This window comes from Salmo trutta, chromosome 36 (genome assembly GCF_901001165.1).
Source record: "Salmo trutta chromosome 36, fSalTru1.1, whole genome shotgun sequence".
Classification (NCBI taxonomy): domain Eukaryota; kingdom Metazoa; phylum Chordata; class Actinopteri; order Salmoniformes; family Salmonidae; genus Salmo; species Salmo trutta.
In genome coordinates this window covers 34,743,507-34,759,533 of record NC_042992.1, presented here as the reverse complement: position 1 = coordinate 34,759,533, position 16,027 = coordinate 34,743,507, and the positions used below count along the sequence as shown (strand labels likewise).

The window sequence follows — 16,027 nt, the reverse complement described above, 5'->3', positions numbered from 1 at the left end:
CACCCCTCTCTCTCTCTCTACCTCTCACTCCTCACCACCCCTCTCTTTCTACCTCTCACTCCTCACCACCCCTCTCTCTTTCTACCTCTCACTCCTCACCCCCCCTCTCTCTACCTCTCACTCCTCACCCCCCCTCTCTCTCTCTACCTCACTCCTCACCACCCCCTCTCTCTACCTCACTCCTCACCACCCCCTCTCTCTACCTCACTCCTCACCACCCCTCTCTCTCTCTACCTCTCACTCCTCACCACCCCTCTCTCTCTCTACCTCTCACTTCTCACCACCCCTCTCTCTCTACCTCTCACTCCTCACCACCCCTCTCTCTCTACCTCTCACTCCTCACCACCCCTCTCTCTCTCTCTCTCTCTACCTCTCGCTCCTCACCACCCCTCTCTCTCTCTACCTCTCACTCCTCACCACCCCTCTCTCTCTCTACCTCTCACTCCTCACCACCCCTCTCTCTCTCTCTACCTCTCACTCCTCACCACCCCTCTCTCTCTCTACCTCTCACTCCTCACCACCCCCTCTCTCTCTCTACCTCTCACTCCTCACCCCCCCCCTCTCTCTCTACCTCTCGCTCCTCACCACCTCTCTCTCTCTACCTCTCGCTCCTCACCACCCCTCTCTCTCTCTACCTCTCACTCCTCACCCCCCTCTCTCTCTCTACCTCTCGCTCCTCACCCCCCTCTCTCTACCTCTCACTCCTCACCACCCCTCTCTCTCTACCTCTCGCTCCTCACCACCCCTCTCTCTCTCTACCTCTCGCTCCTCACCACCCCTCTCTCTCTCTACCTCTCGCTCCTCACCACCCCTCTCTCTCTCTCTACCTCTCGCTCCTCACCACCCCTCTCTCTCTCTACCTCTCGCTCCTCACCACCCCTCTCTCTCTCTCTACCTCTCGCTCCTCACCACCCCTCTCTCTCTCTCTACCTCTCACTCCTCACCACCCCTCTCTCTCTCTCTACCTCTCACTCCTCACCACCCCTCTCTCTCTACCTCTCACTCCTCACCACCCCTCTCTCTCTCTCTACCTCTCACTCCTCACCACCCCTCTCTCTCTACCTCTCACTCCTCACCACCCCTCTCTCTCTCTACCTCTCACTCCTCACCACCCCTCTCTCTCTCTACCTCTCACTCCTCACCACCCCTCTCTCTCACTCCTCACCACCCCTCTCTCTCTCTACCTCTCACTCCTCACCACCCCTCTCTCTCTACCTCTCGCTCCTCACCACCCCTCTCTCTCTCTACCTCTCACTCCTCACCACCCCTCTCTCTCTACCTCTCGCTCCTCACCCCCCCCTCTCTCTCTCTACCTCTCGCTCCTCACCACCCCTCTCTCTCTCTACCTCTCGCTCCTCACCACCCCTCTCTCTCTCTACCTCTCACTCCTCACCCCCCCTCTCTCTCTCTACCCTCTCACTCCTCACCCCCCTCTCTCTCTCTACCTCTCACTCCTCACCACCCCTCTCTCTCTCTACCTCCTCACCACCCCTCTCTCTCTCTCTACCTCTCACTCCTCACCACCCCTCTCTCTCTCTCTACCTCTCACTCCTCACCACCCCTCTCTCTCTACCTCTCACTCCTCACCACCCCTCTCTCTCTACCTCTCACTCCTCACCACCCCTCTCTCTCTACCTCTCACTCCTCACCACCTCTCTCTCTCTCTACCTCTCACTCCTCACCACCCCTCTCTCTCTCTACCTCTCACTCCTCACCACCCCTCTCTCTCTACCTCTCACTCCTCACCACCCCTCTCTCTCTCTACCTCACTCCTCACCACCCCTCTCTCTCTCTCTACCTCTCACTCCTCACCACCCCTCTCTCTCTCTCTACCTCTCACTCCTCACCACCCCTCTCTCTCTCTACCCCTCACTCCTCACCACCCCTCTCTCTCTCTACCTCTCACTCCTCACCACCCCTCTCTCTCTACCTCTCACTCCTCACCACCCCTCTCTCTCTCTACCTCTCACTCCTCACCACCCCTCTCTCTCTACCTCTCACTCCTCACCACCCCTCTCTCTCTCTACCTCTCACTCCTCACCACCCCTCTCACTCTACCTCTCACTCCTCACCACCCCTCTCTCTCTACCTCTCACTCCTCACCACCCCTCTCTCTCTACCTCTCACTCCTCACCACCCCTCTCTCTCTCTACCTCTCACTCCTCACCACCCCTCTCTCTTTCTACCTCTCACTCCTCACCACCCCTCCCTCTCTCTTTCTACCTCTCACTCCTCACCACCCCTCCCTCTCTCTTTCTACCTCACCACCCCTCTCTCTTTCTACCTCACCACCCCTCCCTCTTTCTACCTCACCACCCCTCCCTCTTTCTACCTCACCACCCCTCCCTCTTTCTACCTCACCACCCCTCCCTCTTTCTACCTCACCACCCCTCCCTCTTTCTACCTCACCACCCCTCCCTCACCACCCCTCCCTCTTTCTACCTCACCACCCCTCCCTCTTTCTACCTCACCACCCCTCCCTCTCATTCTACCTCACCACCCCTCCCTCTCATTCTACCTCTCGCTCCTCACCACCCCTCCCTCTTTCCCTGTAGAGCCCTTCCTATGCACCCAGACTAACTCTTCATGCTCTAGATACAGCGCCGGCTGTACTTTTACAATGTGCCATTATTACTGCTCTTACTACTGGCTGTAGTCAATGCCAGTAATGCCCAGCTTGTGTCTACATTTACACTGGAACATTCCATTAAGCTGTCGCCCTTCTCTTTTCCTCCCGCTCGATAACTGCTATTCAGCTATTCGCCGATTTCTCTTTCTCTCTCCCCCCCTTTCGCTCCTCTCCCTGCTCATCTTCTGCCAAACATCCATCCCGCTTGCTCTCATTAAGAGGGGGAAAGAAAGGGATGGGGAGAAAGAGAGAGAGAAAGTAGTGGGGGGGCCAACCACAATATTAATAGTGTCGATAAATCAAGGGAGTACAGAATAAGAGACAGCACAGGGAGGAAGAAGAAAGCTCACCAAGACACCAGCTGAACCAATCAGAAACCAGTGTCCAGTAAGTCTAGCAACACACCTCCAATCAGCAACCACTGTGCAGTAAACCTAGCAACACACCCTCCAGTCAGATAAGGCTTGTCCTATATTTTAACAGGTTTATAATTATCCCTTTATAGTTGATATAATGACAACATAACCAATCATTAACATCCTCTACTTAAATTCCACCATCTTAGGGAGCTACTATAACTAGTAAATAAACAGATAGGATGGGGGGGGGGGGTGTTGCAAACGTACCGACATACCGGTACTTCTAGTGCAGAGGATGTGACATAAAGCACAGGAAAAAAACATATGTTTAATATCAATGGACTGAGCCAGAAAGAACTGTCTGTGTTGTGTAGTACTCATGAAATATAATTTAACATTTCACAATGAATGGAAACCAATGGAAAGTAGCAGTACAATGGAGAGGCCCTGTTTCTGTATTGCTATTTAGCAGGACACAGCAAATTCCTGTGGTTAACTCCTATGGAACATTCTACAGCAGATTCCTATTGAGGGGAAGGAGTAGGCTAATTGTTGTTGGCTGGGTTACCTAGCCTGGGATTTCTCCTAGATGGCTGGGTTACCTAGCCTGGGATTTCTCCTAGATGGCTGGGTTACCTAGCCTGGGATTTCTCCTAGATGGCTGGGTTACCTAGCCTGGGATTTCTCCTAGATGGCTGGGTTACCTAGCCTGGGATTTCTCCTAGATGGCTGGGTTACCTAGCCTGGGATTTCTCCTAGATGACTGGGTTACCTAGCCTGGGTTTTCTCCTAGATGACTGGGTTACCTAGCCTGGGATTTCTCCTAGATGGCTGGGTTACCTAGCCTGGGATTTCTCCTAGATGGCTGGGTTACCTAGCCTGGGATTTCTCCTAGATGGCTGGGTTACCTAGCCTGGGATTTCTCCTAGATGGCTGGGTTACCTAGCCTGGGTTTTCTCCTAGATGACTGGGTTACCTAGCCTGGGTTTTCTCCTAGATGACTGGGTTACCTAGCCTGGGATTTCTCCTAGATGGCTGGGTTACCTAGCCTGGGATTTCTCCTAGATGGCTGGGTTACCTAGCCTGGGATTTCTCCTAGATGACTGGGTTACCTAGCCTGGGTTTTCTCCTAGATGACTGGGTTACCTAGCCTGGGATTTCTCCTAGATGGCTGGGTTACCTAGCCTGGGATTTCTCCTAGATGGCTGGGTTACCTAGCCTGGGATTTCTCCTAGATGGCTGGGTTACCTAGCCTGGGATTTCTCCTAGATGGCTGGGTTACCTAGCCTGGGATTTCTCCTAGATGGCTGGGTTACCTAGCCTGGGATTTCTCCTAGATGGCTGGGGGAGCATAGCTTGAAGAAAAAAAAAACGTATGGTGTGCGAATCACTCTGGTATCAAACTTAGCCTGGCGTCCATCACCGTGGTGACAGGCCCTAACGAGTTCCAAGGGCTGGCGCCGGAGCGGTAGGGAGTCGGGGGGGGGGGGGGGTTGAGGGAACGTTATAAGAACGCTTCGACGCGAGCGAGTCAGCATGGGCGAAGAAGTGCGTCAGACACTTGAAGTAGAGCAGTGCTGCTGTGACTGAACTCTTGTTTCTGCCTGGCTCTAGAAGTCAGTCACACCCCCTGCGACACTGCTATGAATTATATATCACTCCCTCCTTTCTTGCATATAAGCTCACTCAAGTCCCCTAAGGTAACACATCTCTAACACGTACTTACCTCAGTCCCTCGCTTCTGCTCTAAAGTGACTAGAATAAAGCGCCGAAGGAGGGAAACTGGATACATCACACCCCCCCCCCCTCCAGACTGCTCTATAAATACAGCTGAGAGCCAGAGGAACGACTTGAGTTAGGAGAGGGGTCACACTCCATCACAATACCCCCCCCATAGCCCACTGTAGGAGTCAGGAAAGAAACGTCCCCCGACCAAAGTCCTGTTTCCGCCAGTGATAATAGAACAGCATGAAGGGGAAGGGAAGTAGCGCGAGAGCAAAGTTGAAGCTGGAGTTGATTTATAGGAGAGAGGATGCCACGGTACACTTCATACAGTAGGCATAGTCCCACAGACAGAGTGAGACACGTACTCAAAGCATCTGCGCTGGAAGAGGCTTAACCCACGAAGTTCACCAACCAAGAAGGGTCAAGTACTTACCTCTGAGACCTCGCCCAAGAAATGGCTCTTATGTAACTAAAGGTTTTCAAAAGGATCTGTGTCAGTCAATTGCTTATTTCAATAAGACGCACTAATACTGTTGCAGGTCAGAGTCAAGCGCCAGCTGAGAGGTTCTAACAAAATGGCCGCCAGAGCAACAACTGCGCAATATTATATACAATGTCTGTTATAATTCTATGCACGTTTGTTGAATATAATTCAAACCAAAGAAACACGTCAAGCGCAATTCTAGAAATATAGCTTCATAACAACCCTAGCCGAACTGGTTCTAATGAATCTGTAATGCAATGTTTCCCAAATGGTGGCTTGTGGCTAGGTAATACCGGAGCTGTGGCTAGAAACAAGGTTTTCCATTCTCTGAGGAGTCACAAGACAATTCAGAAGGCTGTTCATTGATGCCGGCACCAATAACACTCGGGAAACACATGGCATGCTCACTTCTAGGAGGCTGTACTACAGTATAACCATAGCTAGCTCTACCCAATTTACCAATCTCTGAAGACATAATGCCCAAAGATATGACATAATAGCGCAAGACAAAACAAAAACTTTACAATACAGCAGCCATAGAAATAGCATTATTTCCAGGCCTGGATGAAGTCGACATGGCCGGCGGCCCACCCATCACGGAACATTGACTTCAACGGGATTGTCCATTTTAGTCAATACATTTCAGTAGTAGCACATTCACATTCCCAACCATAAACATCAAACTTGTTCTTACCTTGAACTCGTGCAGCTGCTGCTTGATGGTCTCCACCTCCGTCCCCACCACGCCCTGCGAGTTCACCCCTTCCTCTGCCCGTCCCATTAGCCCTTGCAGCTCCGCCACCTGGGCGTAGAATTCTCCCACCTTCTCGGCAGCTGCCTCGATCTGCTCCAGTCTGGCCTGGCCCCTCTCGGCCAGCTTCCCAGCCTGGCGGCTCAGGGCCTCAGTCTCTCTCCTCAGGGCGAGGAGATCGGGAGACGAGCCCTCTCGGCGGAGCATGGCGGTGCAGTCGCCCCCGTGACCTTCAAGCTCAGACCTCAACGTGGCCAGGCGAGCCAGGAAAGTGCGGACGGCATCCGCCTGCGAGGCGAGCGAGTCGGCATCGCGCCCCACGGGGCTCAGCGAGTCCAGCTCGTCGTCCAGGTCGGCCAGGCGGGAGAAGAGGTCGCGTACCGAGGACTGGACTTCCCCCACACCTTGGAGACGGGACTCCAGGGTAGAACAGCACTTTTCAATCTAGAGGGGGGAGGGAGGGAAGGGGGACAGTTAATAATGTTAGCAAGTTGAAAGTGGCATGGTGCCTTGCTGATGTAATAACATGAGAGAAATAGCAGGACAAATCATGCTTCATGATTCAGCCTTGTTAATGTATCCTAGCGCTCTGCTTTGGTTCCTGACTTTCTCATAGCAATGTGGAGGAAAGGAATGTGATCAGAGTGGTGAGATAAGAGACAAACTTATCCTATCAATAATGGTCAAATGTAATGACTTCTGACCATGTATCTGATTAAATACCATGCTCATTTGTACCAGTCTATAAGTAACTATGGCACATTTAGGAATTATACATACAGTGCCTTCAGAAAGTATTCATACCACTTGACTTATTCCACATTTTGTTGTGTTACAGTCTGAATTCAAAATTGATTAAATAAATGCTTTTTCTCACCCATCTACACACACTACCCGATAATGACAACGTGAAAAATGTTTAAAAATGTTAGAAAATGTATTGAAAATGAAATATTTAATTTACTATTTTAAATGTTTAAAAGTATTCACACCCCTTTGCAAATTAAACTCAGGTTCATCCAATCTCCTTTGATCATCCATGAGTTGTCACTTCAACTTGATTGGAGTCCACCTGTGGCTGATTCCACTGTTTGGACATGATTTAGAAAGAAACACACCTGTCTACAGATGGTCCCACAGTTGACAGTGTACAGTATGTCAGAGCAGAAACTATACCATGAAGGCCAAGGAACTGTCTGTAGATCACCGAGATACAATTGTGATGAGGCATATGTCTGGGGAAGGGTACAAAACAATTTGAAGAGTGTTGAAAGTTTCCAAGAGCACAGTGGTCTTCATCATTCGGAAATGTAAAAAAAATATGGAATTACCCAGACTCTGCCTAGAGCTGGCCGTACGACCAAACTGCGCAACCGGGCAAGAAGGACCTTGGTCAGGGAGGTGACCGAAAACACAATGACCACTGACAGAACTACTTGGCTGGAGTTTGCAAAAAGGTATGTGATGTGGTCTGATGAGACAAAAAAATCTACTAATTTGGTCTGAATGCAAAGCACAATGTCTGGAGAAAACCATGCACAGCTCATCACAAGTCCAACACCATCCCTACCATGAATCATGCTATGGGGATGCTTTACAGCAGCAGGGACTGGGAGACTGGTAAGGATAGAGGGAACAATGAATGGAGCCAAACACAGGAAAACCCTTGATGAGAACCTGCTTCAGAGTGCAAACGACCTTAGGTGGTGAAGATTTACATTCCAACAGGACAATTAGCCAAAGCAATGGCTTCAAAACAAAAATGTTAAAGTCCTTGAGTGGCCCATCCCATTGAAAATCTGTGGAAAGACTTGAAGATTGCTGTTCACAGCCGCTCCCCATCTAACGTAACAAAGCTTGAGAAAATCTGCAAGGATGAATGGGGAAAAAAATCCCCAAATCCAGATGTGCAAAGCTGATACAACATACCCAAGACAACTCAAAGCTGTAATCGCCAAAGGTGCTTCTATAAAGTATTGACTCGGGTGTGAACACCTATTTAAATGAGCTATTTCTGTATTTCATCATCAATAAATTAGCAAACATTTCTAAAAACAGGTTTTCACTTAGTCATTGTGGGGTATTGTGTGTAGATGGGTGAGACTTTTTTTTATTGAATCCATTTTGAATTCAGGCTGTAACAACAAAATGTGGAATAAGTCTAGGGTTATGAATACATTCTGAAGGCACTGTATCACTATACAGAACAATGCTCTTGACTCGTTGGTTTACATCTCAGTAAAGTGATTAAATGGTCTGAAGTTTTCTATCTGTACAATGACCATATATGATCACTGGAACTCCGAATACTTGAACTCCTCTGTCAGCTTAAACGCGTTCTGTTCTCTATCTCAACTCACACACACATGCACATACATACATGCTCTCACACACACTCACTGACGACACACAAGCCTTCACACCCTCGCACACAATGACCTTTGCTAAAACTAGCTCCTCCTTTGTATCAGCCACACTCCAGGTTGAATAGATTGGCTGTGTTACAATACTCATAAATAGCTTCCTTCCATTGTCTCCTTTCCTTATTTGTCCGCTAATGTAATTGTAAAGGATGAGTAAAAGTGATAAGTCCAACAAACCCAAACCAACGCTTTCAAAAGAGGAAAGGCTGTTGAAGAGTATTGAGACAGCCTTATTGTTTTTGAGTGTATTATATTTTTCAAAACTGCTTCATTTTTGGAACATTCTTCTATTGAACAGAATACAGGCCTATGAGTGTCTATGAAATATTTATACTTTTTATATATGAAATACAGTTTATACCAAATTCCTCACACATCTTCTCACCTTTTCGCTGACGTCTCCAAACTCTCTGTCCGTATCTCGGGCCTGCTGCTCCAGCCTCTGTCCTCCCTCTCCGCCGCCCCCTGCTGTGTGGGGTGCATCCTGCACCAGCCCCTGGGCCAGATCCCTCAGGTAGGCCACCTGTGGCTGCAGCGAGTGCAGCGTCTCCTGCTGGCTCCTCAGCCGCTCCAGGCTCTTGTTGCTGCACGCCTGTGGGCCCAGCGCCTCCTGCACCTCGATCTGATGCCGCGCTGCCTCCAGCCTCCTCTCCACCGCCTGCCGCCCGTCCTCGAACTCCTTAAGTCGACCCGCTAACTCTTCCAGTTGGGAAACACAGTTCTGGATTTTTTCTGCCAGCCCATCGACTCTACGGTTGAGTTGGGCTTTTTCGTCACGTATGTCTTCCTCTCCGACGCGGCAGTGTTCCAGGAGTTGGTCGGCCGCTGTGTTTAAACCCTCCAGTAGTGGGCGATGGTGCTCCAGGTCTAACCCCAGCTGCCTGGCCTTCTGCAAGGCCTCGTCCAGGGCCGCAGGGTCGAGGGAGGGCTGGATGTCAGCTTCCCGCTTCTCGCACTCTGTCACCCAGGGCGTGAGCTTGGCGCGGTGCTGCTGGTAGCTCTCGGCCTTGGTCAGGGCGGTTTTCAGCCGGTTCTGGCGTTCCACGATGCACTGATTAAGCTCATCCCAGTCCTGGCGTAGGGTGGCGAGCCGGGACTGTAAGGCTGATCGTTCTTCGCCGCCGGCGGGTAGCTTGGCGAGCAGGGAGGCCCCCTCGGCCTGGATGAGCTCGTAGGGGCCACGTTGGCTGGCCACCCCGCGATGAAGCTCGTCTTGCTGGGCAAACAGGTTCCGGATAGCCTCGGGCTGGCAGGGGAGGGAGTCGGCGGTAGAGTCTCTTTGACCACCCTGGTTGTCCAGCCAGCTCCGCAGCTCCTCGAACATCTGCTGGAACTGCTGGGTGCTTGAGAGAGCAGCTTGGAGCTGGGATAGACCGTCAGCTGAGGGAGAGGACAGAGGATTTGAACGCTATTCATTTACAGATGTTTTGATGAAGAACATTTAACCAGATGGACTAGCTACCTAAGCCTTAGAGAGGTTATAGCGCTGGATTCAAAACCTTGACAACTAGCCACAAAGAGACCAAAAACCCCAGAATATAGCCTCCACCACATACAAATACTACTGAAGCCAATAGAGATTTATACAAACAGAATTTAGACGAACACCATAGACAAGACAGAAGACTCACTGGCCCTCTCCTCCAGGCTCCTCAGCGGGCTGCTCACGCTCTCCAGCCTCTTCTTCAGCTCGTCTCTCAGGTAAGGTTCAACCACGATGGCGCTCAGCTCGCCGCACAGCTTCTCCGCCTCGCTCAGCTCATCCCTCCTCTGCTCCAGCTCAGAGCGGATCTCGCCTGTCTCCTGCAGACGCCGTTTCAGGGCCTCGGGCTGGGCACTGAGCGAGGCCTGGCCGTCCAGCCGCTCGCCTAGTGCCCCCACGCTGACCGAAAGGTCCTTCAGCAGGGCCTGGTATCGCTCGCTGGTGCCCTGGGCCTGGTCGATGTGCTCCGAGCGCCGGGACAGACGTTGAGTGAGGTCGTCCCACTGCTGAGAGATGGAGCCCAGCTCGGACCGGACCTCCGCTAGGTCCTTGGCATCCTGCGGGGAGGAGTCGCCACCAGACGGGGAAAGGATGCCCTCGGCCGCCTGGGTGAGTTGGTCGAACTGGGGCCGGCGGGTCTCAAACTCACGCAGCATGAACTGTGGAGGACGGAGGGAAGGGAAAGAGGAGGAGTCAGAACATTATCTGTCAATCAGGAATAATCTCTACATTTTGGCTAGTACCATTTATCACTATCATTAACCAGAATGCTGTTGGTAATCGTTTATGCCGATTCAAGAACAGAATTGGCAAGTTGTGGACAATCTATTGTGATTTTCTTTTTCATTATTTTGCATATGTTCAACATAGAGGACCTTAACTATGTACCTGCGCTTGTTGTTTCTGGGTGTTCAGCATGTTGGGGTCGATGCTCAGTGGTCCCAGCACACTCATCATCAGCTCCTTCTCTCTGAGCCACGGCCCCAACTGACTAGCTGCTGTGGAAAAGCTGCCCAGCCTATCGGCACAGGTCTCCAGTTCCGTCTGCCTCTGTACCGCCGTCTCATTGGCCTTCGCCCAGCGGGAGTCTAAGTAAATAGGAAGTGAATGTTGGAGTGAAAAATCATAGCAACTATTACTTATATTCAAAAATGACTAACAAATTGTGGAGAACCATAACAACAGTGAAACTGATGGGTTCCATGAGTGACTCAGCCCGACAGAATAAACATTTTGATTATAGACCCAGTTACTCATTTGACTTGCTAATGTCCACAAACATTTTTTTTTTTTTATTCTGCCTCTGTACGCTTTCCTCATGACTCATACACTGGGTATCCAGCAGAGAGTGAGTCTTGGCTCCGCATGGCTTTGAAATAAGGCCCTGCGTGAGTTGTGTGGAGAAAGGAACACGGCAGAGCTCCTATCTTCAAAACCACAGGGCTATATCAGGTCAGGGTAAAGATAAAGTATTTGAAGGTGATTTTAATAGCTTTGACAAGGAATCATCCCGTTCATTTGCTACATAAAAATGTTTTACTTTGCTGAGGCAACTCATTAAATCTCAAATAACTACTACATTAGCCGGTCTTCTTATCCTCTGAAATGTACAGTACCAAATGTTCCTTAAAGGGATTCATCTACCATTCAAAATGGCTGGCTCTATTCATTATTTGATTCGGGGCCAAGTCTTACGTAGATGCCCATGCAAATTATACAGGCCTACTGGTTCCTTATTTTAGAAAGAGTCCCGTACCCCACAACTATTCAAAATGGCCGACCCTATTCATCCGTCCCAGTAACACTCACCGATCTCCTTCATCTGTTGTCTCCAGGTGTCTGCCTCTGGGGAGTCTGGGTTGTCTGCTATCAGCTTCTCCAGGGTGCTCTTCAGCTCCTCCACCTTCCCAGAATGCTCTGCCAGCTCAGACAGTAAGGCCTAAAGTATAGAGAAAGAAGAGCATATCAGTATGTTGGCTACAAAAAGACAAGGATAAGCATTTATAACGGAAGCAATAGAGTGTAAAATGTTTATCTCAGCTAGGGGGTGATAACACTGATTTTCCAATGTAGCATTGTTGACCAACTAGCAGAGACATAATACACCCTAATATTGACTGTGGTTTGACCCGAGTCCAGACACTCACCTTGTTCTCCTGGGCCTGGGCGCGTACCAACTCAGGTTTGGAGGGGGAGGTGGTGGTCTGGCCCAGGTGCAGGCTGTTCTCCCTGTCTCCCAGCCAGCGGCTGAGCTCCTCGGTACCCTGGCTGGCCTTCTGTCTGAGCTCCAGAGAAGCCTCCTGGTGCCCCCGTCTGTTCTTCAGTTCCCCTCCCAGCTCCTCGTAACGACCGTTCACTTCCGCCACCGCCACCTGCATCTCTGTCAGGTCTGAGAGAAAGAGGAAGGAGGAGGAGGACAATCTATCAAAACAAATCCAATCACATTTAATTGGTATGGTGTTTTGGTAATTGGTATGGTCACGCGGTGATATGGTGTGTGTGGTCCTCCCACTACCACTCAGGAAACCAGGCAGTTTATTAGGCTATAGATTAAATAAGTGATGAATTTCACAGGGTGGTGAAAGTGCTTGAGCTTGATGCTCCTTTCCAATAAATAACGAGGGTCTTATTCTGGTGACATGATGCATATTGTTTTTAATGCAGATTTTTGAATATTTCGCCTGAAAACCTGGTCGCCAGCTGGATGGAAACCAAGCTACTGAAGGACGTTTGGTTGACGTTATTATCCGGAGCAACCGAATATTAGTGACAACAAACATTTGTAATGGTGTTAGACACTGCAGTAGCACACACACTGTAACACAGACAGAAGACAGACACACAGACAGAAAAACGGGTACACGGTAAGCATTTTTGGGAGCGAGCGAGCGAGCAGATTGTACGCCAAGCAGTGACGTCCACAGTAGTAAGCGCTGGAGAGCATCTCATACGAGGAAGGAGGCCAGAGACGATTTGGTTTGGATAAGGGAGTGAGGGTGAGCTCACCTTTGCATGTGTGAATGCCATTGACCCTGCTGGGGCTGCCTGCACCATTGATCTGGGGAACACCTGGGAGAGAGACACACACACACACACTACACTCAGACAACTACACACATTGCAACAGACACTAACACACATTCGCGGACAGTCCAACACAAACACTGATAAGCATATAACACGCTCAGTCTCCGGGTTTCCACACGCTGTACACAGACAGTTTTGCATGGACATGTTTTGCACTTAAAGGATAGCATTTCCTCACAGTACACGCACACATTGATAGCACGCTGATAGCATAGACTTCAACACACACAATACACACCTCACAGACAGAGCTTGGATGAACTTGGACATGCAGGTAGCAGGGGACACACATTGGTAGTTGTTTCCCCATTCCCCTTACCTGTCTTGGTCTGGGGGGCCGTGATGTTGATGATGAGGGTCTCCAGTTCTGATCCAGTCTTGTTCAGCTCCAGAACCCGAACCCCTTGGGCCTCCCAGTCACTCAGTAAGTCCTTAGTAAAAAAACAAACAAAAAAAAAATGTCCGAAAGTTATTAATGGCCTTATATAATTCCTCAATGACTAGTCACACGGACATGTCGTTCTGAATCACTATCATGTTTCGGAACGTTTTAATCAATACACTAGGAAATCTAGCAATCCCTTAGAATGATTGAGGATTCTGTTCGTTGCATGAGTGTGATTAAAACAGGTACGAATTAAAAAAGGGCGCACACACACCTTGAGCTGCTGCACTCTCCTCTGCAGGGCCTCTGTGTTGACGTTGGGCTCTTTGGGAGGCAGCTGATCCTGTGTTGTGTGGAGCCACCTGAGCAGGGAACCAGAGAGAGACCGGAACTGGCCCAACCGCTGCTCACAACTCTGGATGGCGTTGTTCCTGGAGAGGGAAGGAGAAGGATAGAGATAAGTGAGGGGAAGATGAGGGGATGGCGAGAGAAACAAGATTGAAAAAAAAGAGAGACGGAAATAGAGAGAGATGTGGGGATAGACATTGAGAAAGTGGGTGAAAAACAAAGAGGGATGAAGAGAGGAGAAAGAGATAGAAAGCAGGAGAAAGAGTAAAGAGCGAGAGATCATTTTAATTCAATCCCACTATCATGTCCATATAAAAACACACAACCATCACATTAAAATCACACGCTCCATGAAACAAAAAGAGAGAGTTTCGCAGTCAAGGACAACCCACTATCTCGACCGTATTCGCCCAAGGCTGGAGTCTCCTTAGCCTTGACCCCTGCTTTGTACTCGTTCTGCCCCAATCGCAGCTGCTTTCAAAACACTGTGCTGACTGCGGTGCACACAGACAAAACAATCATGATATAACAGTCTGGGTCATTGAAAGCGTTTTATTTATGTTCTGCTCACAGTCTGTAAGTGAGAGCCTCTTTTGAATGTCTGCTACATGGACACTGAACTGTGCCCATCGAGGCTTATTTTAGTAACCGCTGACCACATTCACTCCTGCGGCATCAGCTAACACTGTCCACCCCCACACCATTGTTGGCAACACACAGCGTTAAGAGACATCCTGCACAGGCCCAATCCCTCACTACATGTATAAGCCGCTATATGGGCGCTTTTGCGATCTTTTGCTAGACGAACAGACAGTCCAATGGTATTTATAAGAGGCCTGACGTAGAAATAGAAACACTAGAAGGGGCATTGCCAGTCATTCTATTTCTATGAGGCCCAACTCCCTTGTGGCATGTCACAAGTGTGGCTAGGCTAACCAGGGAGACATGGCAACTGGTGCTGCCATACAGGAAGTTTTTTTTTTGTCATTTAGCAAAAAATTTGAAATTAGGGTTAAGTGCCTTGCTCAAGGGCACAGACAGATGTTCCCCCTAGTCGACTATGGGATTCGAACCAGCAACCTTGGTTACAAGCCCAATGCTCTTAACCGCTAAGCTACCTGCCACCCCAGTGGATGAACTTGTATGGCATTAGCGTGAAGAGAAATGCCACGAGTGTCATATTTCAGACTGTAATGGTGACACTGTGTGGCCTTATTGTGCTGTACCCATCTCCCTCTAGTGGGATTGGTGCTGTACTACAAGCATACGTGCACCTAGAGATCTTTAATCGATTTCGACGTGTGGGTCTTTGCTTTGTATTCTAGGGAAGGGCTTACCTACAGTGAACTACAAAGCTTATACACAGGGCTTTGCATTGGTGTTGTATTGGATTTGGCTCAGTGTTTTTCTGAGGCAGTGCTGCTTACCTTTCAGTGATGTTGGATTCCAGTCGGGCGAACTCGTTGGACACCTCTCTGACGTTGTCCAGTAGGGTCTGTGTGCTGGTCAGGGCCTTGGCTTGGCTGAGGTCTGTCCCCAGCTGGCAGAATAACTTCAGGTGACCTGCCTCCTGCTCCTGCTCCGCTCTCACCTCCTGTAGTAGTAAGGTAGACACAGATGTGTTATCTGAAGGTAGCCTGCCCTCCCCGAAATCCCTCTGCCTTCTTCCACTTCTCTGTTCAAAGATATCTATGGTTCTTTACTAATATTTATCATCACCATCCTGTAACACTGATATATACGGTCCTGCACCTCTATCCTCCTACCACCTCTGTGTTTACATTCATATCTATGGTCTGTCGGACTGATATCTATGGTTCTGGAACACTTTAAGGGACCACAATGGAAATAATTAATTGACTTAAAAATATATATATTATGTACTGTGTGTATATGTCTTTTTTTTTTAAATTGTCAAATCAAAATCAATCAATCAATCTTTCCCATCCCACCCATCTTACCTCAATGGTCTGTCTGTAGTCTTCCACACCGCGGTCAGGCTGTCCCGCGGGGCTCAGAGCTCTTAGCCTGGTCTGAGTGAAACCCTGCAGGTCTGTGCTCAGTCTCTCATAGTTCTCCAGCTTGGGCAGGAGCCCCCGGAGCTCAGCCTCCCTCTCGGCCTGCTTGGCCTGTGCCGCGGCGTAGTGCCGGGTCAGGCTCTCTAGTGACCCCTGGAGCCCGGAGGCCGTGGAGGCGTCAGAGCTCTGGAGCAGTTTGGAGACAGAGTCGCAGGTGGCCTCCACACTGCCCTGTCTGGATAACAGCTCCTGGCGTAGTTTCTGGAACAGAGGGGAAGTGGGTTAAAGGAAGTTCATGTAACACAACACAAAAGTGAAAGTGTGTATTAGATGTG

General features: G+C 49.7%; 1 protein-coding gene across 4 annotated transcripts in view; it reads right to left on the bottom strand.

Moving 5' to 3' along the window:
• Positions 1-16,027, bottom strand: part of LOC115176156 (microtubule-actin cross-linking factor 1) — a 144,662-nt gene that overhangs the window by 80,724 nt on the left and 47,911 nt on the right. For all 4 annotated transcript variants that reach the window (XM_029735983.1, XM_029735984.1, XM_029735985.1 and 1 more), the window contains 11 exons: positions 15,636-15,953; positions 15,102-15,268; positions 13,601-13,757; positions 13,261-13,372; positions 12,861-12,923; positions 12,002-12,243; positions 11,664-11,793; positions 10,743-10,942; positions 10,003-10,513; positions 8,757-9,751; positions 5,892-6,392 (listed from right to left, as the gene is read on the bottom strand). In XM_029735983.1, the coding sequence (XP_029591843.1) occupies positions 5,892-6,392; positions 8,757-9,751; positions 10,003-10,513; positions 10,743-10,942; positions 11,664-11,793; positions 12,002-12,243; positions 12,861-12,923; positions 13,261-13,372; positions 13,601-13,757; positions 15,102-15,268; positions 15,636-15,953 (3,396 nt within the window). The remainder of the gene's footprint in view (positions 1-5,891; positions 6,393-8,756; positions 9,752-10,002; positions 10,514-10,742; positions 10,943-11,663; positions 11,794-12,001; positions 12,244-12,860; positions 12,924-13,260; positions 13,373-13,600; positions 13,758-15,101; positions 15,269-15,635; positions 15,954-16,027) is intronic.